Source organism: Agelaius tricolor, unplaced genomic scaffold (assembly GCF_023055355.1).
Source record: "Agelaius tricolor isolate 1412-34295 unplaced genomic scaffold, bAgeTri1.0.p SCAF_6, whole genome shotgun sequence".
Taxonomy (NCBI): domain Eukaryota; kingdom Metazoa; phylum Chordata; class Aves; order Passeriformes; family Icteridae; genus Agelaius; species Agelaius tricolor.
In genome coordinates this window covers 45,494,398-45,518,476 of record NW_027269266.1, presented here as the reverse complement: position 1 = coordinate 45,518,476, position 24,079 = coordinate 45,494,398, and the positions used below count along the sequence as shown (strand labels likewise).

Sequence of the window (24,079 nt, the reverse complement as noted above, 5' to 3'; positions counted from 1 at the left end):
TTGAGCAACATGGTATGGTGGAAAGTGTCCCTATCCATGATGTGGGAGCTGGAACTAAACTTACAGAACATTTTGAACCCAAACCATTCCATGATTCTATGATTAATACAGAAGATCCAATGAGCTTATACAAGTTTCTGATCACCATGAGTGAGTGTGAGAGGCTAGAGTGTAACAGTGAGGAGAATGAAGACAAGCATAATGAAACCAAGTTTCCTGATTAAAGACATCTCTACTTCAGAGCAAATGGGGATGCTAAAGTTCCAGCATATACCCACACAGAGTGCATCCTCAGTTTTGGTGAGTCCAAAAAGCAGTTCAGAATTCTGTCCTAGATGGTAACTGTTGCCTGGTTATTAAATTATTCCATTTACTGAATTAAAATGAAACTTGAGGGGCAGATGCAGGCAGTGTACATCCTCTGAGACTCATCACAGACTAGATTTTGGAATTCTATTTACTTTCAAGGGAAAGAAATGTCCACTTACTGATACTCAGTTGTCTTCTCTGAAAGAGATAGGCGGAATATCTGAAATGAGTTACAAGGAGGCCTTTATGCAGGCTACTGAAAATGCAATTTCTTTGAGAAGCTAGCTGAATAAATCATATTCCTGTAATCATAATTCATGTAAAAGAAAAATGAGCAGAAACAGAGTGATAACAGAGATAATACAGGGAACATGTGTAAAAAAATGAGATATTCTTCATTATTCAAATAGACATAAGAAATCCCCATTGATTTTTAACAACTTACAAATGTGTTGTTTCCCACCCATCCACCAGATCCTCCTAAAAGCTTGCAGAAGGCAGTAAGAGCAGCAGGAAAAGCAGGACTGCCAGAAGGGGAGCTGGTGGGACACAACACAGGGTGTGCAGGCACTTGGTGCCCTCTCCTGGGCACGACAGAAAGATTCTTGTTTAGCCAACAGAGCATGGCCATGGAAAACGGGGTCTTCTACATCCTAAACTGATTCCTCAGGTGAAATAAAAGGCACAGGTCAATCAGAGAGAAAGTTCACACATTTCCAGAGACGTACTCAGCTGTTCAACTCCATTACAATTCCTGACACAGCAACGTGTTACATCACAACATTGTTTATTATGTAACTTTTTACAATACAAACAAAAATACAGAAATGCAGTATATGAATACAGCTAAATGCAAAATGGTGATGTTTTTCTCGAGGCCATATTCCCATTTCTAGTAAAATAAAGAAAGACTGCACACAGGTAGAAACAGGTTGGTAGTTAACTCCACAATTTTGCCTAGAAATGACCTATAAATGCATTTTCCTGCTACTTACCATAAAATGTAAAAAGGGAGTTAAAGGAAAGTTTTACTCACTGGTTCCTACCATATGAAAGAAGCTATATTCTATTTAGGAGGGACAATATATGGAAAAATATCTAAATTAAATGTTATTACAAAAAATGAAGCAGTAATGAGATCCTTCTGGCTAAAGAAGTTACTAAATGAGAATAGCATATATTTAAAGAATCCAAAACATAAAAGGGTTGTTATAAAAAGCTTAGGTGCACTGTAAGCTTACAACTTTTGTTTTTCCATGTGTCCTTTTAAACAATGGAAGTGTCAAAAATAGGGTCAACTGTGTTAGACTAAATTACATTATTGTATATGCTGCACTGAATGGATTTTTTATTATAATAATAGAGAAGCATTGTTTGCATCATATTATGGCAATTTATCCTCACTAAAAACCGTCTAGAGTCCTGCATTTTTTGATATCCTGTAAACCGTTAAACCACCAGAACATGATTGTACAACAGTAAAATGTTTTCTTTTGCATTAAAATGACACCTGTTTTAAAAAAAAGACTGAACAAAGGTACTTAGAGCTGTTATTTTTCCAAGTACACAACACCCTAGACAATTCAAGGCATCTCATTCTCCATCAAAATTAACAAAAATTTGTCATGCTGTTAAATCCATTACTATGGATACGACTGGTGCAAAATTGGTCAAACGGATCCAACAAACACTGATGTCCAGGCTGGCATATTGGCAACTAATACATAACTGGTGGTCAAAATGATGCATTTAAAATATCTTCCCTTTCTTCTTATTCTTTTCCAAGGTTCTAAAATGACATTAAAAAAAAGGTTTGTTAAATAATGCATACATGTTCTGATTTAAAACAAAAAGTATATACATCTTTTAAAACAGGCATTTCAATAAGGCTTTTACTGGTTACAACACAATGGATGAAACTGAGTACACAGTACGTGTACTGTGTGAATCAAGCAGTGCAATTATCACCAGATTTCTACTCCCAAGGACTGGGGGAATTAAACATTTTAAATCTCGGAACTTTATTTCTTCATCCCTCAGAAGTCTTGTTGCAATCTATCAATATAAACTTTTTTTCTTTTTTTTAACACAGATATATTTATGTGTAGGTACCAGGTTTTTGCAGGCTAAAACCTGCTTTAGAAGCTAATAATTTTCCCACTATTGCTGAAATATGGTCATTTATAACTAAAAGCAGTTCAAGATTTTTCTTGGCTTTTAAGTGACATCTCCATAGTGGTCAACAACCACGGATGGACCATTACTGTCTCAGAAAGCTACAGAACTTTTACCACGAACTGCAGAACAAGACTCCAATTTACCTGGAAGAGTTCTGTTGTTCCAAAATACGTTGTTGAGCCTCCCAGTTCGCTTTCTCATCCTCAAACTGACGACGCTTTTCCTCCAATTCTTTGTGTTGTGCCTCCAAATTCTTTTTCATTTGCTCATGGCGTCGCTGCAGCTGTAGAAGATTATGAACAGAGTCAGTAGGTGCAGTAAACACAGCAACTTTTGGAACTGTACTAACAAACATCAGTAACTAAACTTACTAATGCAACAAAATTATGTGTTCTATTTTTCTTCAGAGAAAGTAGCTCAGACTAAAATCTCTAAGGTGATAAGTACTGCCAGTAACAGAAACCAAAAGGTTATTAATCCCACAGCTTCATTTTACAGTTAACAGAAAATGCCCCAAATGCTACCCAGTTTACAAACAGAATTTGTAAGCAGCTACGTTTGGCAAATAAAAGGAAATTAAAAAATACTTTGGTATTTGACGCAAACACTAAGCAGCAAATTGCAGAGCATTTGAGTATCACTAATGCATAAAAGAGCAACATCTTTGACTTTCTGTGGGGGGAAAAAACCCCCAAAATATTGATTTCATCCTATAGCACTATAGGATGAAACTATAGTGCACTATAGGATATAACTATATTGTGGATCTATTTGGAAAAAATATTAATTGGATTAATTTATTCACTAATTAAATGAATTAGTATTATTGAGAAAGTGAATTGTCTACATTCCAAAAGAGAATAAGAATTCTCTCCTGCAAGTTGATGGGACAGACTGATAATCAAATGTGTTGTATGTAAGGGTGGAAATACTTGTCAAGAGACATGATTCCTTTCATGTGGTATAGTGCTTTTTTGAATTAAGTCATAGAATGGTTTGGGCTGGAAAGGACCTTAAAGATAATTTAATTCCATCCCCCCTGCCAAGGGGCAGGGACCTGGCTTGGTCCTATCCAGCCTGGCCTTGAACATGTCCAGGGTTGGGGTTCCCACAACTTCTGCAGACAACCTGTTCCAGTACCTCATCACTCTTATAATAAAGAACTTTCTCCTAATATCTGATCTAAACCTACTTTCTTTCCGTTTAGAGCCATTCCCCTTGTCCTGTCACTCCATACCCCTGCAAATAGTCCCTCTCCATCTTTCTTGTTGGGTCCCTTCAAAACTGGAAGGCCACAATTAGGCCACCATGAAGCCTCCTCTTTTCCAGGCTGAACAATCTCAATTCTCTTGGCCTTCACTCATGCAAGAGCTGCCCCATCCCTCTAATTGTCTTGGTGGCCTCCTCTGCACTCACTTCAACAGTTCCATGTCCTTCCTGTGCTGGGACCCCAGAGCTGATGCAGCCCTGCAGGTGGGGTCTCACCACAGCGAAGTAGAGTCCCCTCCCTCGATCTGATGTCCACACTTCAGAGAAAGTGATATAAAACTCGCTCTTTCCTTATTCTCTTGCATAACCCTGTTTTACACAGCTCTTGAAAATCTATTTCCTTTTACACATTTTTACACGGCACTGTCTGTTGCTTACTTTTCTACATTTACATAAATACAACAGAAGTTTACAAAGCCATGAATGGTGAAGAAAAAAGAAGAATGAATTGTAATGAACATAAAAAACTGGTATCACAGGATACACTCAGTCAAAAAGTCATGAGATAGTACATGAAAACCAGAAGTATTTCTGTATTTCACATAACAAGGAAAATGTGGACACCAGAAGTATTAAAGGGTTCAAAAAGATTCAAGACAGAAACTGAAAAAAGGATAAATCAAGTGGCTACAAAAACCATGATCCAGATAGAACATATAGCTTTAAAATCACCAAAATGCTGACTGGCATATCTTACTACTTACTATTCATATCCCTATCCAGTCAGTTCTCAAAAAAAAAAAAAAATCTAGATTAATTTTTTTCCTTTGATCCAGTATGCCTTGGCACCTTACAGAGCCTAGGCTGCCCAGCATTTCAATTACCCTTCCAAGTTTCCTCATTTTTCCTCAAATTTGGAGACAAACTTTCTTAAGGAGCTTTGACAGTTCTGAATTTCTCTATTAGGCTTCTTGTGAGAAACTGCTTTCCCAAAACTTAAAAAATTACTTAATTTTTTACTTTTACTTCAGAAGTTTTAAGTAAAACTTCTAGTTCTAACAGTCCCTTAAAAAGATCATTTTCAGAGCCCCTTGAAGCCTGTAAAAAACCGGTTTCACTGTGAGGACTTCACCTGGAGATGACAGAAATTAGAGTTAGGTATCCATAAAATTTGTTCAAATGGTACCAGAACACTGACGAAAACAAATCCCTGACTCTTCCTTAGCCTAGTAATTCTCATTTAGGTGAGATCCCTATAGGCATTGTCTCCAATTCCTGAAATGCTTTTTTAATAAACACAACAAATTATCATTATTGCATGAGCTTATGTAAGCCATAAAAGTCTCGAGAACTTTTTAAATCACATGGAAGAATAAGCACAAAATATTCCAAAGAAAAGGGAGAAGAAGAGAGTAAGGAAGTTAAGGAGTATTTTAACATGCTATGACTGAAAATAAAAATAGAACGCATGTGAACATTAAATTCCATTTTAAGTTTAGATTTATACCATTTCAGCAAAGGCAACAAGCTGAGGAAGAACAATGGTGTTGTCTTTACACATATAAACCAACTATGGAATCAATTATGTTGCAAAATCTTGGCAAAAAGTCCCATCTCTACACTTGTTCAGCCTCAAGTTATATTGGTGTTTAAAACATTTTGGTTACCTCAGCTTCAGAGTCCTTCAGTTTCTGAACTTTTTCTTTGACTTTCATCTCAAACACCTGTTCCATTTCCATTTCCATTTTCTTCATTTTGGCTACATGCTCCCTCCTTTCCTCCTCCATCTGTGCCAACGGGCTCCTGCCATAAATCCAGAAGAAGCAGTTAGCTAGTAAGAACTTTTTCCCCTGTCTGTTACATTAGGACATCTGGAAAAAGCAAGATAAAAATGCTGAAGCAGTAACATAAACACACTGCTGTAGGCACTGCTAGCTTAAATTCAATTTACATCATTATATTAACTGTTTAGATAAGCTTTACTCAAAAAGATATTTCATACAATATCTTTTCCTCCTCCACAATTGATTTATACTACATTTAAGTTAACAGAAACTCTTGACTTTCTATATGTAGAACCACCTGGTCATGGGAAGAGAGGAAATGTTAAAACAAGAAAAAGAAAATTAGCATCTTCCAAGTGATCTTCAGCCATCTTTTTCTTCCCCATAATTCAAATATATAAAAAATTAATGGACATAATAAGAAAATTAGGAGCACTACAGACTAAAGTTCTATTTTCTCTCTAAATCTTCATTGTCCCCAGGTGAGCCCAAGAGACACTTTACATTGCAACTGTGTTGAATGCTCTGGTCATAGTTTTAAACAGAGATCAGATTTGAAAAAAAGGTCTGGGCAACTGAACATCAATATTTCAAAGTGTTAGTTGGAAGGTTTTCCTTTAAAAAGCTATTAATAAATGTAAAGTACAAAATTAATGTACATTATTTTTATTTTTTCCATATACTTTATGGTATACTTTCCTGGATTGTTCTGAATTTTTAAAGCTGTATAAGCCTGCTATCCATGTTATGGTGATATGGGTTTTAAATAGTAAGTTTCACTGAAAACATATAATAAAACAGGATGATTGAGATCTAGTGATGATTGCTACAGAGTTTTGTTAAGACTGCTGTTCCACAAAGAGCAATCAAACCAAATCACTGGCCTCTTATTTCAGTTTTGAGTATCTATGGCTTAAAAGGCCAAAATTTAAACTATTGCATTGGAGAAAATGAACTGATTATATTTGGAATTGTTACAATCAGCAGATGACATCTAATCTATATATTAAACTGAATCTGAATTGATAGCTGCAATGCTTGGACTTGTGAGTAAAATACTGTATAATATGCAGAACTGAAATTGATCTTCAGTTTAATTTTTACTTTAGTCCTTCAAAAGGCCAACTGCTAGCAATCTTTTACAAGGAAAAAATTAATGGTTAAACACAGGTGAGGTAAAATAATGCAGAAAATACTAAAGAAATTAAAGAAAAGGTGAGTAGCAGTACTTGTGGAAGCTAAGCAGCTGTCAAAACTATACTATTTTCTTCTAGAGATGTAAAGTTCTCAAATGCATCTGCTCTTCAAAAGTTTATCTACAAAGTAGAATAAATACTGAGGAATCATTGCTTCAGTTTTAACTTGAAAGGGGTGCAGAACTGTTCTTTGATTGAAAACTTAGTAAATCCAATGGGGATGCCATGCAAGCTGTGTATTTGAGAAAGTGATAAAAATCAGTCTGCACAGAAAATTTGATTAACTGACAAATGAGCGTTTACAGCTGAGAGCTTTACAACATAGGTCACAACTGGTTTTATTAGGTCCTAAGCATGTGACATGGGTAAAAGCACATCACTCTGTATTTCAGGACAAAATGATACAAGGGATTTAAACAAAAACAAACAAACAAAAAATCAGACACAAACACGCACAAAAAAAAAAAAAAAGAGCTGAAGGGAAAAAAACCCCACAAATCACTAAACAAAGATGTAAAACATTTAACTGATTTCAGAGGACATGTGGTCTAATAACAGTCCTCTAAGTTATTCTGCAAAAATTAAAAATTATTCTAGATATGTGCAAAGTAGAATCTCTGCAAGCAGGTAATGAGATAAAATCATGGTCAGAAATTATTAAAGTTACTAAATCCCCAATTCAATGAAGAATTGTAAATTTACAGGTAAGGATAAAAATTCGACTAATTCTTTATAAGCATCTATATAAAGATGATTCAGCCATGGATAGAAACTGGGGGAATTCCATAATTTTGCACTTCTACTAATTTTTGAAATTTGACCAAATTTGACTTGAATCTTAGCCAAAAGGTTTCTAAAGAGGATTGGTTTTTACAGTGGTATTTGTCACTGTAAGCATTTATAAATGCCTAAAATTTACAGTAGCACAGCTTTAGGAAAAAAAACCAAACAAACTGCTAGTGGAAAAAACAATGCCAAGAGCAGAATACCAGGAAACTGTTTTAAATTTGAAACATCAAACAGTGAAATCCTTTTTGTGTTTATAGAATTTTTGTCTTAAGTTTTTTGGAAAAATTTAAATCACCACTTACATGCCTTCAACTGTGTCAAATCTAAAAAACAAAAAATACAGAGGCTTAGCTTAGCATGCTTAAATAAAACCACAAAACCAAAAAGCAATAATTTAAAAAAGTAAATTCAATATTATTAGATTCCTAAAGCTAATTATGTGCTCCCCCAAAAGCAAATTTTTCATACTAAAAGGAAGAAATTGTTAGCTAAAGCTTGTTATATTTATTTCAAATTCAGTTAGTTGATCACTACATCATGTCAATATTAACGCAGGTTTGATGCGCAGATGCTTTCAGGAACAATTTTCCTACAACATCTATGCTTTTAAAAAGATTTAAAATATTTTAGTGACACCAACCACCACTTAAGTTTTCGGAAACCAATGCCACCTGGAGGCTTATTCTCCTCGGTTAGAATTTGTCAGCTCGCAGAGAGCCGTGTATGGAACAGCCGGGAATGTTCTGACACTGCAGGAAGAGCACTTGGCTCCCATGGCCACCAGGGGTCTCAGCGGCTGCAGCGTCACCTCCCCCGGGAACCGGGATGCTGCAGCCAGCGCGCCCCGGCTCAGCGGAAAAGGGGCTGAAAACAGGCTCTGATCTCACCATCCTCTCACATGGGCTCCAGGGCACTGGGGCTGTTTCACAGAACCCGCCAAGAGTACAGGCAAGAGCAGTCACAGGGACTCGAGCACTGTGCATTTTGTTACTCTGGATAAGACCCATCTTTACGACGTACAATATGACTTGCAATAAAAATAAGATTTTACTTTTAAATTCACTAAAGATAGCAGCTTCATACAGCAAACCAAAAAGATTTCCCTAATTACATCATCGCAATTTCAGAGCAAATTTTCTCACGTCACATAGTACACATGTGAAACTACAATTACCACATGATTTAGAGACAAGTTATCTACATATGCGAAGACTACCTTGACATTTTTATTTTTTTAATGGTTAGGAGAAAATTTGACAAATCAGACTAAACCTAAAATACAAAAAAAACCCTCCATAACCATGGAAAATACATGCTTTGGATTGCTCCTAAGTTAACAGGTTACTTACAGAACAGGCAAGTTTCACCAAATCAGAGTTACGATTATTAACTGGACAGAAAAATGCTTCAATTAATCTGCACAGTATTATTAAAACTTGTAGCACATACTTCTATTTGTTTTCACATGAGCATTTTTGTCTAAAGAAATATGTTAACAGCTGCATGAAAAACTGAGATCTGCTAGGATCATAAAAATACAGCTGTTTTAAAGCTACAAAAGGTCAGTCCAACAGCTCCAACAGCTGCCAGCAGGAGATACTTTTGGAAAAGTACAAGCACCACTGCATGTCTCCTGGTATGTCTGCCCCCCCAGTCTCTCAAAAACCAGCAGCTTAGGAGTTTCCAGAGCCAGGGGGTGTTTCTGTGTTTAACCATATGCTTTAATACCACCAGACAGCATCAGAGCACGTCTCCATTCTCACACAGATACAGGATCTGTCTCCCATGCAAGAATCAATATTGCCCCAATTTGAGACACAGACACTTCTTTCAAAAGGCCAGCAGGCAAGCATAAAATTCCTAAGGGGAGGCACAGATAAACTGTTAATATCTGTTCCTCCCCCTCAGTTTCCAGGAGGCACATGGTTATTAGGAAGATTCCTTCTATGCTGCTTCAACTATACTAGATAAAAAAACCAAAAGCTACAAAAATACACTGAAGTCAAAAATGCATGTTAAAGCATAAAAAAACACCCAAAAAACTGCAACTCAACATATGGTTAAGGTAAAACCAGAAAAACAGCATCAGCTGCTTCATAACCAGCACAGGCATTCAAGAATTTCATGTATTTACTTATTACGTCACCCTGTGTTCTGGGGAACAAACTCTTACAAAATGTTCAAAATAGTCTTTATAAGTTTGCAATAGACTTTGCCATCTTTCAGATGGCTAAATCAAACTGCAATTATTTACTCATTCTCTTGAACAAAAAAAACCCTGATAGCAAAGAGCACCAATTGTATTTATTCATCTCTGAGCTGCAGTACTGCAGTGCTCCAAGCAACAGATTTCTAAAGGAGAAAATAGGCATTTTCACAGGCACGTTCACCTGGAAATAGTCAGGTGGGACAGCACAGTGATGTGAAGTGACAGGAGAGGCAAAGTGAGCATGCTTCAGAAAGCAAAGTAACTCCAGACCCTGGTAGTGTATGTAGGTTCTGGCTCAAAAAGAAGTATCAGGAATGCTATCAGAAACTGAGTGGGGTGGAGGGGTGAATGAAGGACACAATGCGTTTTGAAACCTACTCATAGATGTATTTTTGTATAAAGTAACATCTTATTGTGTCTGCAATATGGGAACAAAAAATAATTTTAAATAGTGACTCTGTTATTTTCAAGAATGCAGAATAACCAGTCTTCTTACATGGATGAGGTAACAGACTGAGTTTGTAGGTGGAGACTAACACAAATCTAAGCAGGCACAAAACAAAAATGGTGAAAGTACTGTCACTAAAGTTCAGATTTTCCAAAATTTAAGAAAAACATACTAAGATTTTGAAAGGTATATAAGAAACCCCAGTATTTACCAACACACCCAGGAAAATGCTAACAACTTCCTTTGATATCCCAAATAACAATGGGGGGGGGGGGAAAGTTTCACTTTTCAGTACAGTAATAGCAAATAATAATACAGTAAAAAGCACAATAATAGCAAGTTAGAAGTCCTAGAGAAAATGCAGAATTTTCTCTTCTGCACTCCTATTACTACATGTTCATCTGACATACTTGCTATGTGCACTCAGAAGCCTTGAGCTACGAGTCGGGAATAACATGATGGCAGAAACATGACAGTGAGAAGAAACCACAGTGTGATGGACACATATATTTGAAAACTAGTATTTAAGACTTGACCTCATTAGAAACGCTATTTAAGTGCAAGTACACTTCTGAAGAGTTGCTATAACTGACATAAACTATTACATTTTTTGTCAGTGCCATGCAGGGAAGTCTCATGTAGACTCACACTAGATGAAACTAAATCATGTCCACTTAAATCATTCCCTCACAACTTTTAAAGCATTAAGAGAGTGTAGAATAAACATTTCTTTAGTGAAAAATGGCTTTGTAGCTGTCATATGGATGCAAACAGCAGGTATTTCCAACTATTTTCAAGGATCTTTTTCAGGAAGAACAGCTTAACTTTGCATACCATTAGCTGAAAAGAACAGTACCCTATATTTTGATTGAGAAATATGTACTTAAATATAGTACAAAATAAGAGCACCATTCATTAATAATTATTTCATCACTAATTACTGTTGATGCAGTTACTACACGCAGAGCAGAACATTTGAGTGTAGTTATTCTCAAATAGCAATTCAGTATACAGTAGAGCCTACTTTTAAATCTTTGACTAACTTCATCTGGTTGGCAAGTAACTTCTTGTCAGAGGTAATAAAAATGAGTTTGAAAAAACAGCTACAAAAGCCCCCAAACACTGCATTGCAACTCCCTTCTCACAAAAGATAATGATGTTGCAATAATTCCCCTGCCATGATGAGCATCCATATGAATTGTCAGAGCAGCATTTCAAAGATGACAGTAGCAGGTCTGCTTTTTCAGAGTTTCTAAATAAATACTAACCCATTCTTCTCAAAAACATCCCTGACACAATCGTATTGATCATTCACACAGAAGAACCAAAAATTCCACAAGTAACATATAAACCAAAATAGAAACTAATGCACAAGAACTTTGCAGTATCAGTGAAATAAAACTCTGAGTAAATCTAACAGTTCTCTTCAAAACTGAATCTACTATTTAGCATGTTCAGTGAAACTAGTGTCAATCTTAGTGAAAGAGGGAAAAAAACCCCAAATTACAAGTAAACAAGAGGCTGTCTCTTTTCAGACACACTAAAGAGAACTGACTGAAGGCTATATATACATACAAACCCACCAGCACCCCTCCCCAAGAAACCCAAAACACCACCACACATTCACAAAATCAGCCAACCAAAAAAAAAGAAAGTAAAAAGATAAAAGTGCAATTCAGCCTTAACAGGAACTTACTTTGTTAGCTGCCCTTTATTTTTGTTGTTGTCAACACCGTTGTATGTAACAGCTGCCAGTTTTCTGCTTCTGTAGTTCTCATAGTGTACATTGTTAGTAACATCCTTCAGGTCCTGCATATGAGTTCTGTCAATAAGTGTAATTTAGCAGCTTAGTGCACAAATACAAAATACTATCTGAAAAATCAGTCCCTGTTCATTTTGCAGATTGACTTGAATTAAATTATACCCCTCCATTAATGTCCCATTTCCCACAAAGTTTTTGCTCTACCATTTAAATTGGAGCTCTCAAGACAGCAGAGGCACAGAAATACCAGCTTATTTTGCACCAAACTATCTAAAGCTTGCAATATCCCAAACACTAACTTACAGGACCAGTCTCTGGAAAGTTTGAGTTCTGTGGATAAACTTGCAGGTATTTGATAGGCAGATAAGAGAAGTGTATATTACTACTGCAGTAGGTGAGAAAAAGCATGTCAGGCAAGAAACAACAAGCCAAAACTTCCTAGTTTCTATCTTTTAATTCTACAAAAGCTAAATGTTAAGTTCAAGACTAAGCCAAAAGAATTCACTTCTTTTCATAATTTTCCATTGTCAGCCAGGAGAAAAGCAAAGCTTAGGAATCAGACTAACAGTTTTTACAGCAGATGTCACCTAGTGGACTGCTGGGAGCACAGGACTCAGCACCTAACCTAACAAAGCACAGGCAGTCTTGTTTTAGGTTTTCAGTGCTAAAGTTTTTAGAAAATGCCTACAACTACATACACATCAGCACTAAGAGAAGACTCAGGCTCCTCTGGACTAGTAACAAGTAACAGAAAAAGTAATCACAAAAAATTCACTACCAACACCACTGCTTGCTAAATATGTGGTTAAACAAGTTATCCTAAAATGTAAGGTAACTGTTTACAATTAAAAAAATATGAGAATTCATATGAACTCACAATCTCAAATTCCTTTTTCTCCAATATATGACTTTCCAATCTCTCAGATATACCAGAAAACTTAATGTTACCTATCAGTTACTCACCTTATCAACATGTTCCTCAGAATTGTGAAGTCACAGTGTTCACCATTTTCAACTGCAAGAAGAAGTAAGCTTTTGTTGAGATGTCAGCCAAAATCTGTGCTTTACACAGAGGTAAAATGTCACTCGTCTACGTTCATTCCAACAACAAATTACTCCCACAGCCTTTCCTTACTCAAACAACATGTGTGTTAGCAGAAGGAAAGCATTAACATAACTATAATAATGTGTCTTACTAGCAGAGTTCCTATGCTCCCCTAAGCCTTACTGGCAAACTGTTCTGAGTCAGTGCAGCAGAATAAGCTACCACAACAGAAGCACAGTTTTGCCAGTTTAACTGTTTCATCTTTTGGCTGCCTCACAGCACAGTTGTGTAAGGATCAGACACTAAGGGAAGACTTCAGTCTAGATCCAGCTATATCCAAAAACCTTTAAAAGACAGACTCAACCTGTTTGTCCCTGCCCAATAAGTTGCAGAAGTCTCCATTTTAATTTTAAGATGGATTTAGTTCTTCATTACTGAAGCAAAGGTTGTGTACTGAATTTGATGCACCAACCTACAGATCAAGAGTGAGCTGGCAGCTGTCATTATGATGTCATTACAGATGCCACTTATTCCACTGTGCCCATCACCCCACTGAAGTAGAAGAGGCTGCTGCTGTGAGTGGCATTTCCCTGAGAGATCATGAAATGACACTGGAGAAAAATGCACATTCCAGAACTCTCTGATGTGCAGACAGAGAAGGCAACAGACAAAGCTCTTAGCACACACAAAAGAAAGGCATAGGGCAGCTTCCAATGTGCCTCTGAAGTAAAGACAGACATTATCATGGCAAGGAGGGAAAAAACCAAGATGAAGGAATTAAAATAGCCCAAGTAAATTCAGTGAATCCTACAGAAAAATGCAGAACATTGCCACTTTGTGTGTTCATTCTTGTATCTGCACTCCTGCATTATTTTATTCCATGGCTTTACACAGACTGGTAAATTCCGCTCAGATGGTACATGAAGTCATACTCCCAAAAAAGCATCATCTCTGTCCTGACAGACTGAAAGCCACTCCAAGAGGCTCCTTTTAGTTAGGCTAGCTCTTCCTTTCCAAAAGTCATACCACTGCGAACATGAAACCTTTCAGAAATTAGTTTTAAAATAAAGAAAAGCAGCACAATTTTGCACATCTCCAAATGCCAACAGAAGAGCCTGAAATAAAGCTTGATCTTCTCTGATGCAGCTGGTTTTTACTTTCTGCCAAACCTCATTTCCTGCCAGACATGCACTTCAAAGTGCTGCAGCATTCCTTTTTAAATATTGGTCCATACACTGCTTGTTGGCTGGGGTTTTTTTGTCTGTTTTACACTGCATCCAATTTATAGTCCATTGCCCTTGGAAGGCAGAAATAGTGAGAGAAAAAAAATTTCTCTTTATTCAATACATGCACACCAAAGGAAAAAACTCAATGATCATGGAAAAACAGTCTAATAGTGATTGCTTTACTACAGAGTGTGGTGCAAGTCATGCCATGTGGCATTTGAAATATATGAACAGCATTAAAGCATAAGAAATGGCTGCCAGAAGAACATGCAATTATCTTCAAGTCTCTATAGCAGTAGAAAGTAAGTTTCAAACAAACTTTTAAAAAAATTACTCTATTCATTACCAGGTAACTTCCTGTTGCTACACCCCAGTACTTAAGACTCAGATGTTTTGGGAAAAATTTTATTTATAGCAATTGAACTGATCAAATTAATATTTATAATGTGAATGCTCTAGAAAGAAGAATTTAATACACAGGTTTTAGATGAAGATAATTAAGGTAAAAAAGCTAGAAAACAACCGTAATTTAAGTCATATCATCACCTGCAATAAATTACTACAGGTTTTACAATTTCTCACTAAGGCTTCAAAAGAAATCTGCTAGCAAAGTTACATGTTGTTGAAACCTTTACCATGTTCCAATATTGTCAAAATAACAAAATGGTATATTCAAAAGATCATTGAAATTAAGCATTTCAAACATTTCAAATACAGACTAATGTCTAGTAAGTTTTAAATGGATTAAAAAAATCACAAGAAAGCCTTACCTTCTGCAACACCCCATGGGTACTGCCTTCCTCTAACTCTCTTGCCATTGACTTCAATGATCGTATTACTACCTACCACAGCAAGAGGTAAACGGTCCTACAAGATAAAGTATGACTTTAAAAATCAAAATCTGCTGCCAGAAGATACTGAAAGCATGCCCATGTATCAACTTAACATAAGCTAGGTCAGTGCTGTAACACTGCAATGCAGCTAACCCAAAAGTGAGAGAATAGTGATGTTTATCGACCTCTGCCCAGTTTAATGACTTATATATACACACACTCCTTCTGAATTCCTTATGCTGCTGCATTCTGTAAATCTAGTTAAGGAACAGACACTACTGTTACTTAGTAAGCTATGCAAGAGGCAAACAATTTCCTATTTATTCAACTGCACAATTATTTACCAAGTCATATACCCACTGGCTACAAGGGCTGTTACTTTGACTGGATCTTGTACCCAGTTTTCAAAGGTTTGGCAAAGAACTACGTCAAGTTCTTGTTTTCAGCTGAACTGAGAATGCCTCCAGTGTAACAAGCAACAAAGGAGCCAAGAGCAGCTTCCAGGGGCAGAAAGGGACAGAGTACTAAGCTCAGTATTTTGCACTTTTGTCTTTGCTTTTATTCTGCTCTTCTCTAGGCTTAGTCCCAGAATATCTTCCATTTTTTGTCCTGTTTGTGTTTATCTATCCTAGGAGATTTCCCCAGTAACAAAAAAATTTAAAAGCTCTTACAAGCTGTTATAGCTACTGAACAAACAGAAGCAAGGCTCAAGAAACATACACAAGATGGACTCCAACATGAAAGAACAAACTGAAAACATGAGTAAACTAAGAAAAGGCCTTTCAATAGCCTGACAGTCCTTTTGATTTTCTTTAGTCATTTATCTCCATTAAGGTCTCAGTGTATCAATCAGCCAGAGAGCTATTAGCTGTAATGCACACACTTTATGCCACTGCACACCTCTGTCTGAAAGAAAACCCATGCCTCCTTCAAAGCTCAGAACCAAAAAAAAAAAAGTGGAAAGCTGTGGAGGGTGGATAGAAGTCAAATAAGGATGAATTTTAAAAAGTGATCTTTAAGAGTTCATTATATCTATCACTATATCTATCTTTAATAAACATGTGATCTAGTGCTCTCATTCTGAATTTTAGCCATTGAAGGACTTAGATGACTTAATAATGTCATTCATTGCTTCTGATAAGGAACACTGACCCTTAGGACAGCTTTACATCTGATTTCTATATTCTAAACAACACTGGTGGGCTCTTCATTAATGACAGAAGGCTTTTCAAACTCAGCTCCCCCCTTGCCCCTCCATAAGCACTTTTTCAAAAGAAAATTAGTTTACCTTTATCTTTTTAACAATCTTATTTTCTTCTTCATCATCTGTTTCTGGAAATTCATATATTTTAATTTTGTGTTCTTGGATTTCTTTCATTATCTAGAAACAAAATTATTATATGTTTGAGGATTTCATACTTTATAACAGCCTGATTCTCCTCCTTTTGTTAGATACATAAAATCCTTTAGATTACCTTGACTTAAATTACAACATAACTTGTACATTTAACACCCTCAGGTGACCTCAGGTTAATAGTGTGATCATCCCTCCTTAGCCAAGAGAAGACACAATCAGAGCTAGAGCTCCCAGCTACCAGAATATTATCCACCAATAAAAGACAGCAAAAATTAATACCAGTTTTCTATAACAGGACAAACAAGAGGTTTACTCTAAAGGAAATTCTACCTGCATAGAGTTAGGTGCAAAACCTAATACAACAAACTTTCAGACCAGTTTTGCAAATGGGTTCTTTAAAAACCAGATACTTGAATAGATAATTGCAGGCACACTTTATCCCTTTGAGTTCCCACAACAGCTACTGCTGTCACTCCTTTTCAGTTTTCATCATACCTGAGCAGCACTTGCTTGAAGCAGGATCACCTGCCTATTTTAATAGAGCTTGTGACTGATGGACTAACTCTAGCAGTTAGTACTGCTGAAAAACATTCACAAGCAATAATAAAGTGACTGTCCTGTTTTGATGCTATATTTGTCTGAAGGGTATTTTTAAAAACAAGCTGATTAGTTTTGCAGAATTTTAGGATGGAAAAATATTGGACCATTTAGCCGACAGCTGCACTGCAGAGCCCTGGGGAATATTTCTAGCTCATGGGTTTGCAGCCTTAGGAGAAGTTAAGTTTCCAAATCATGCAAGGACTTATTTTCAAAGTTTGGTTTAGGAAAGTCCCCCCTGCTTAACACCCACTCATTCATAAAGCTACTTATATATTTAGAAATATTCTGTGCTCTACCTTTTTTTCCTTTCTGTCATCTAATTTTTAATCTTATCTATTTAAATCAAGAGTTTTACACACAACACCTCTTAATGCCACCTTCTTTTCAGAACTCTGTGTTCTTCTAAACTGGGACTGGACAGAGTTCAATTAAAAAAAAACTTTATGTCTTGTCTTGTTCTGGGTCCTCCTTGTCCTCTTCATACAATACTACAAAGCTTAACTGTTCTACTCTGATAATGTAGCTGAAAATAAAACATAAACCACTTGTAGACACTCACAGCAAATACATTCTACAAATACAAAGACATTGTATCAGTTGTATCAATGCTAGAATTATCTCACCATCTTTAAAATGCATTACCACACCCAAGAGTAAACAAGTTTACTGATTCTTATATAATACCTGAGGTATCTTTAATAATTACAGTGTATCAACATAGAAGTGGATACCCCAATGCAATCAGTAAAACTATGATACTGTTGAATACCTTATTTTTTTGAACACACTTCTGTTAGGCACCTAAATCCTGAAAGCTTCTTTCCTCCCTTACTGATTTTTATCTCAGCAGTGAATTATTTTACTTGCCAAGAAACATACTAGACTTGAAACCTCTTCCCCTGAGGACAGAAACAAGATTATTTCACCAAGAATTATAATTAAATCTAGAGATATAAATTACTTAGCTTTGCTGTCTCAAGTTATTGCTTCAGGGTTTAAACTCTGCTTGTAAGTTAAATCTCACCATTTCCATAGGGACCAACTTACTAAATTATCCTGTGTTGTAAATATTAATTTTTCAACTCACCTGTTTTTTAAATTGTTGGCATTCCTCGGGTGTAAGTGTGTCTGCTTTGGCAATAAGTGGAATAATATTCACTTTTTCATGCAGGCGCTTCATAAACTCTATATCCAAAGGCTTAAGTCTGAAATAGAGCATTAGAGCTTTGCAATTTATATCAATTAAACAAGACTGTACAAATGATGAGATTTGTCCTGACAACTACTCTTAAGACACTGATTTATGAGTGACAGATGACTGAAAATGAAAAGGTTACCTGCAATTATTAGAGCAAATCCCCTAACTTGTATAATACAAGAGGAGTAAGTGGTAAGTTAATATTACTAGCAGTCATGAGTCTTCTGCTAGCTGAAAGTACACTCATTTAAGCAAGATGTAAGAACTCTATGAAGGTAGTAAAGTTTGTGTTATTAGCTGGAAGATAATCCCACTTAAAGCCTGACTGATAAGAGCTCACAGTTGTGAATTATGCTCTGTTCACACATACAGTTGCAGGTTCTGAAAGTCTCAGTATGCTTCCTCTTGAGAGTGGGCTAGGAGACTTTTTATTTTAAGACCTTAAGATTGCTGAAGATGGTAACCCCTGTAGCCTATGTACAAATGAATTAGAAATATCTCACCTCTAAATTGGTATGTAAAACAAAAAGACATTTATGAAAGTGGATGACAGTGATAAAAACTAAACCATCATATGGGTATAGAGTGGCTGTGCGGTTGTATATTCACCGTCTATGTGGATCAAATTGGCCAGTATTTCCTGTTTCCTGAAGTAAAACTAGAGAGGTTTTGATGCATTAATGACAGCAAGTTTAGTCAGGCTTAAAGGATTCACTTAGAGGATTTAACAAGATTATTTTTCATCCTAAAAAAATTAGTATTAGGAACATTAAAACCAGATTAATTTGGTACTGAAATTTCTGAAAACCATACATAAAAGAATGAAGAAAATGTTCAAGAACTCATATTTAACTTCATTTTAACATTTTCTACCTGTCACTGATTTCACCAGTTCTCAACATGTGCCCATTAAATAGCTAATATTAAAGCACATCTACATTATAAGCACTCTTTTGGTTATCCATTCACCTTAATATGCTTTCCCTCTGCTTGCTTCAAAAAGCTACCTAGGACAGCAACACTGGGTTGAAGCACGGCTGCCAAAGCAGAGTTGTTCAAAAGGTCTTCTCAACTAAGACTTGAGTGTTTACAAAGGAGACTTAAGGAGGAAAGCTTTTATAGAAAGATTCCAAAGTTGCAGAAAGATTGCGAATTCCATCATCACCCCATTCACTTACCTGGAAAGCTCCTCCTGCCCCTCCACTCTCTCCCCCTGCTTCCACAGAAACCAATTCAATCATTTCAGGTGTTTATGGGAATACTAGCTAAAACCGGTGGGATGTATTAAATGGAAGGACTTTAACTGTTGCTTTTTTATAATATCTAAAAGCAGGCTTTTACAGATGTATTAAAATGACAAGTAGAAGCAAGCTCACCCACAAATGCTTTAATTCAATGTAAATATAATCATGCATTAAGAGTAAAGAGGACACTACTTGGTGGGTTAGATGTGCTGCTGTCTGCAGAGGGAACAGGAGTAAAGACTGCATCACCACAAAAACCAGGTAGGAAGTGAGCTCTGTCCTTTCAGAGAGGGCAGCATCTTAAAAGAGGAAACGAATGCTAAAAGCAGCACCAATTTTCTTCATTAACTTCCTTACTGAGATGACAATTTTAAGCATTTATTCCAAGAATTGAAAAACAGTATGAAAACATAGCATAATTGTACACCTTTTTCTCCCCTAAAAGAAATATGAAATACCTGTACAAGGAATATACTTTTATGGCTTTTAGCCTCACAAATTTAGTGACCAAATTTTAATCCATTGGAAACATTACTTTTCTTTTTCCTTAAGAACAACTTGTACCTCCCACTGATTTAGGAAGTTCTAACAGACATGGGGGTGTGCAGGGAAGACATGCTTTTTGAAAATTAGCTCAGAAATAACTGACTAACACAAGGAATCATCTTCCCATTATTTAAATTACATTTTAGATTTTGCACACTAGTAAATCAGCATGTCAAGAATTCAAGTGTTTGCATTTAAAACTGACATGCATGTTGAGCAAAACTGGCATTACAAACATGCCTGTTGAACAACAACAAAATGCTTAATAAAGGCAAGTCTACATAAAAAAACCTCCACCCTCTGGCATTTTTTTCCATATTTGGAAGTATCTGTACAGTTCAAAATTATTAGACCCATTCCAATGCTAGCTACAGAAGCTAAGTATAATAGCTGTCAGTTTTTACTGCCTGAGGAATACTCTTTAAATTCTTTCATCACTCCCTTCAACAAGTTTTACTACTTTTGACCAACACAATAGAATCGGCTTAAACCTATCTTTGTTTCCTTCTGGTTTTGGAGGTATAACTTAAGAGTCTGCCAAATTCAATCATGATACCATGATAAAAAGATACACAACCAGTTTCAGATAGTTAATCTGTACCTAATACACCTTGGAAATGCAGTTCTCCCTGTCTACCACTAGATAGAAGTCTGATCTAGTAAAAACTGTGCAGGGGTGGAAGATCACATAATAACTGAAAAATAAACTGCAATGCCTATACTGGAATTGCCACAGACAAAATACTACACACCAAGTGAATTATTGGTATGCTTACAAGGATGTATGAAACTTTCCATCTTCAATTTACACTAATGGGAGGGAGGAAGAATGGACAGGAAAAATCCTTTTGCTTTACATGAGAACCACTTTCTCCTAATGTGATCTAAGGACATACAGATCACAAACAGACCTGTCACCTGTGAACGTCTTTGTATTTTTCATTGCTAGAATTCTCTCTTGTTATGCCATTAATATGCAGTTGTATTTTCTGGTGTTTGGCTTGCTAATGTTTGACAAGCCAAAGTAAACTCATCTTTGAAATTAAGCATGATCTGCAGGCCATTGAGAAAATCCAATTTGGAACTCAGATTGACAAATTTGGATATTTATCTGAGATAAGAGAATGAAAACATAAAATACACTAATACAAACCCATGTCCTGAAGGAGCAATGAAGTATAAACAACACTGCACTCTATTATCTGGCATCTGGCGTCGGTTCACTCGAGATTCTGCATTCAGGTAGTCCTCAAATTTACTGTCAATGTAGTCAATAACTGGCTGCCAGCTGCAGAGATTACATGAATAAAAATCTGTAAGTTACATTATTTACATAAAGAAACCTCTTTTTGCTAAGAAATAGATGTTCACAATTTCCCCATAGCTTGGGATGGGTATTTTTGCTTTTCATTTGCTTTTTTTTAATTAGGGTACTTCAACACTGCAACTGATCAACTCCTCAACCTAAAATTGAGTTACATAGTTCTGAAGATACAATGTGTGAGTCCACTGAAAAAAACCTTTCAAACACAATCACCTTCATTGTAGAAGCATTAAAGAGAACACTTAAGAACTGTAGCTAAAGTAATATGTTTCACTGATCGCATCTTGTGACAGCACAGAAGATAGTTCTGCACACTGCATGTGTGGATAAAGAGCCAAATGCACCATTCAGTTTAAAGGGAAAGGCTGACAGCACTCCAGTCAAGTTATAAAGGCACTTGGAGTTACAGTAGTTAGAAGTTTTCAGCTAAATGAAAAGTTTAGAAGTGTTACTATTTTAACTGAATATTGAAGCCTGCATTTTAAAATATGTCACAAGGTATTCTCACACACACACAAAACGCAATGCAGAATTATCACAGGAGAACTTACAAAGAATCTCTTACCAATTACTATTATCCACAGCATCTCCAAATCCTGGTGTGTCAACTATTGTAAGTAGTAACTGAACACCACCCTCTTTGATTAAAACTTTTGACTGCTCAACCTGTAAAATGAATACAATAAGATTAGATTTTTAGCAGTTTAGTCAACTATCTTAAACATTGGGAAAAGCATTCAATGAATAAGAAGCCTGACAAAGAATTGCTAACTTTTCTGCTTCAGAGGTACGCTGTGTCTGTGTTCTGCTTATAAAATCACAATAATTTTACAATAATGACTTTTTTAAAAGAAAAAGATCATTATTTAAATAAAGTCAGTGATAAAAGAACTCTCTAAGTATATGGGATATCTTAATATTTAAGTTCCTGATAAATGGGAAAAATCTTAACCAGGCATTAAACTTGATAAAACTTGCAAACTTGGTCACTTCAAGGAAAATGACACTTTTCAAAACTAATCCTCCCCACAAGCACCTTAGATACTTCTAGTCGTGTTCATGTATTTTTAAGAATACATTTATTTTTCAGCTAGCATAATGGTTGGGAACCATCTCAAAGTGATGGTTTCCTATTACAAACAGAATTATAATCGAAAGTAATACAATCTGTCTGCAATCTGCTGAGCTAGACCTCATGCGACTAATGGATTGGGTTCCCATTAGCTCAAGTCACTGATGGAAACCCGCCTCAGAAGGCAACTGTATCAGCACAAGGAATGATGCAAGACTGGGGTGTGGGAGTTCATGCCTCCAGTTGTGACCACCCATCCAGAGCACAGCTCAGGCAGCTTGCACTGAACACGTCACCCAACAGATTAGGCATGTCATGACAGAGAAGAACTAGGCTAAGCAGCACATGGACTGCTACCCTCTTCTTCCTACTAATATTTCAGTAATCATTGATACTGCCAATGTCGGGCCCATCTGCCTGAGAAAGTGCTGTACGCCACTGTACTATCAGTGAGATGCACCGCAGTATGAAGTGACAAACCCATGCTGGCTTCTTTCCAATTGCTCAGACATTTTAATCATCCTTTTTTTTCCCCCCAATATTAAAACAATTCCTATTAAATCACGAGTTACACCATTTTCTAGATATGGATTCAAGAGATCAGCCATGTAAGCCATTTATCCAGAAGCACATGAGAGCCAGAAGACTCAAGGTAATGCCATCTTGTTGCTCATTGCTTAACATTCCTTAAGCCTCACAAACCCTAACTGGGGAAAGAAAAGAAAGTTCTATTTATAATAAACCATATCTGGATGGTCTCTTGACCAGTTCACGAGTTGAGAAATATCATACTAATGCTTCTTAAGTGCTTGCACATCTCTGATTGTTATGCAAGCGAAGCAGACTCTCACAGCCACACCTGAACATTGCTGCAAATGCTCTGCAATCACTGCTTATGTGATGCAGTATAAGCCCACAAGATAAACTAACACTGCAGGAAGTCGAACTAAATCCCTCTTGCACGAGCGTAACACTGATTCCAATTCAGAAGAGAATATCCAGAATCACAGAAAACCATAACTACCTACAAAGAAAGCTTCATATTTAAATCTCTGAGTATGCAGGATTTTATCTACTCATCAGTAGGGATCCTACCCAAGTTGGATCAGTCCCTTTCACTGCTAGTTCTCAAACAGTTAATGGCTACCAGGATACTGGTTACAGAAGTATCCAGGTTGCGCTGGACTTCAAGACCACCCCATTCAAACTCCAACATGAACAGGCCTTACTACAAGGTTAGGAAGGCGTAAAAAACAACAGGAATTAAAACCAACCAAACAAAACTGTACATGCACCAGCCTAAGCCACCACCAAGTTACTCTTTGACAAACTATACAGCTCTTGTCCTTCCAAAAGCATGTAGCTGAAAGCCATGAGAACCTAGGAATGCATGCACTGCTTTAGAAACATACATTTTAATTATGGCGAGTCTATTTCCCCCATCCTCTAGAGTTCTATCAAGAAATTTTATTGTACACAATTGATACCAGAACTCAAGATAGTAATCCCCTGACACAGTCAACTCAGCCAAGAGTTTACTACTCACAAGCTTTAGCACACAAGAGATTATCTTCTGATTCCTTGCATTCTTTTGGCTATCTTACATATAGTAACCACACAGCCTTCCTATTACCAAGCTCTCTGCAAGTATACAAAACCCACAACACTTGCAAAATACTAGAGATGATAATGTTAAGAGATGTACTCTTGCCAAGAGCTACAAGGTATCAGTGTTATTCTCCAGCACAAA

General features: G+C 36.5%; 1 protein-coding gene across 3 annotated transcripts in view; it reads right to left on the bottom strand.

Annotated features, from left to right (window-relative positions):
* Positions 1 to 1,079: 1,079 nt before the first annotated feature.
* The window catches only part of SEPTIN7 (septin 7), a 63,797-nt gene continuing 40,797 nt past the window's right edge, over positions 1,080 to 24,079 (bottom strand). For 2 of the 3 annotated variants that reach the window (XM_071429647.1, XM_071429646.1), the window contains 11 exons: positions 21,823 to 21,923; positions 21,087 to 21,221; positions 18,033 to 18,150; positions 16,277 to 16,369; positions 14,926 to 15,022; positions 12,848 to 12,899; positions 11,819 to 11,944; positions 7,768 to 7,788; positions 5,364 to 5,499; positions 2,631 to 2,770; positions 1,080 to 2,098 (listed from right to left, as the gene is read on the bottom strand). In XM_071429647.1, the coding sequence (XP_071285748.1) occupies positions 2,059 to 2,098; positions 2,631 to 2,770; positions 5,364 to 5,499; positions 7,768 to 7,788; positions 11,819 to 11,944; positions 12,848 to 12,899; positions 14,926 to 15,022; positions 16,277 to 16,369; positions 18,033 to 18,150; positions 21,087 to 21,221; positions 21,823 to 21,923 (1,059 nt within the window). In that variant the 3' untranslated portion in view covers positions 1,080 to 2,058. The remainder of the gene's footprint in view (positions 2,099 to 2,630; positions 2,771 to 5,363; positions 5,500 to 7,767; positions 7,789 to 11,818; positions 11,945 to 12,847; positions 12,900 to 14,925; positions 15,023 to 16,276; positions 16,370 to 18,032; positions 18,151 to 21,086; positions 21,222 to 21,822; positions 21,924 to 24,079) is intronic. The other variant, XM_071429648.1, reaches the window with a different exon arrangement.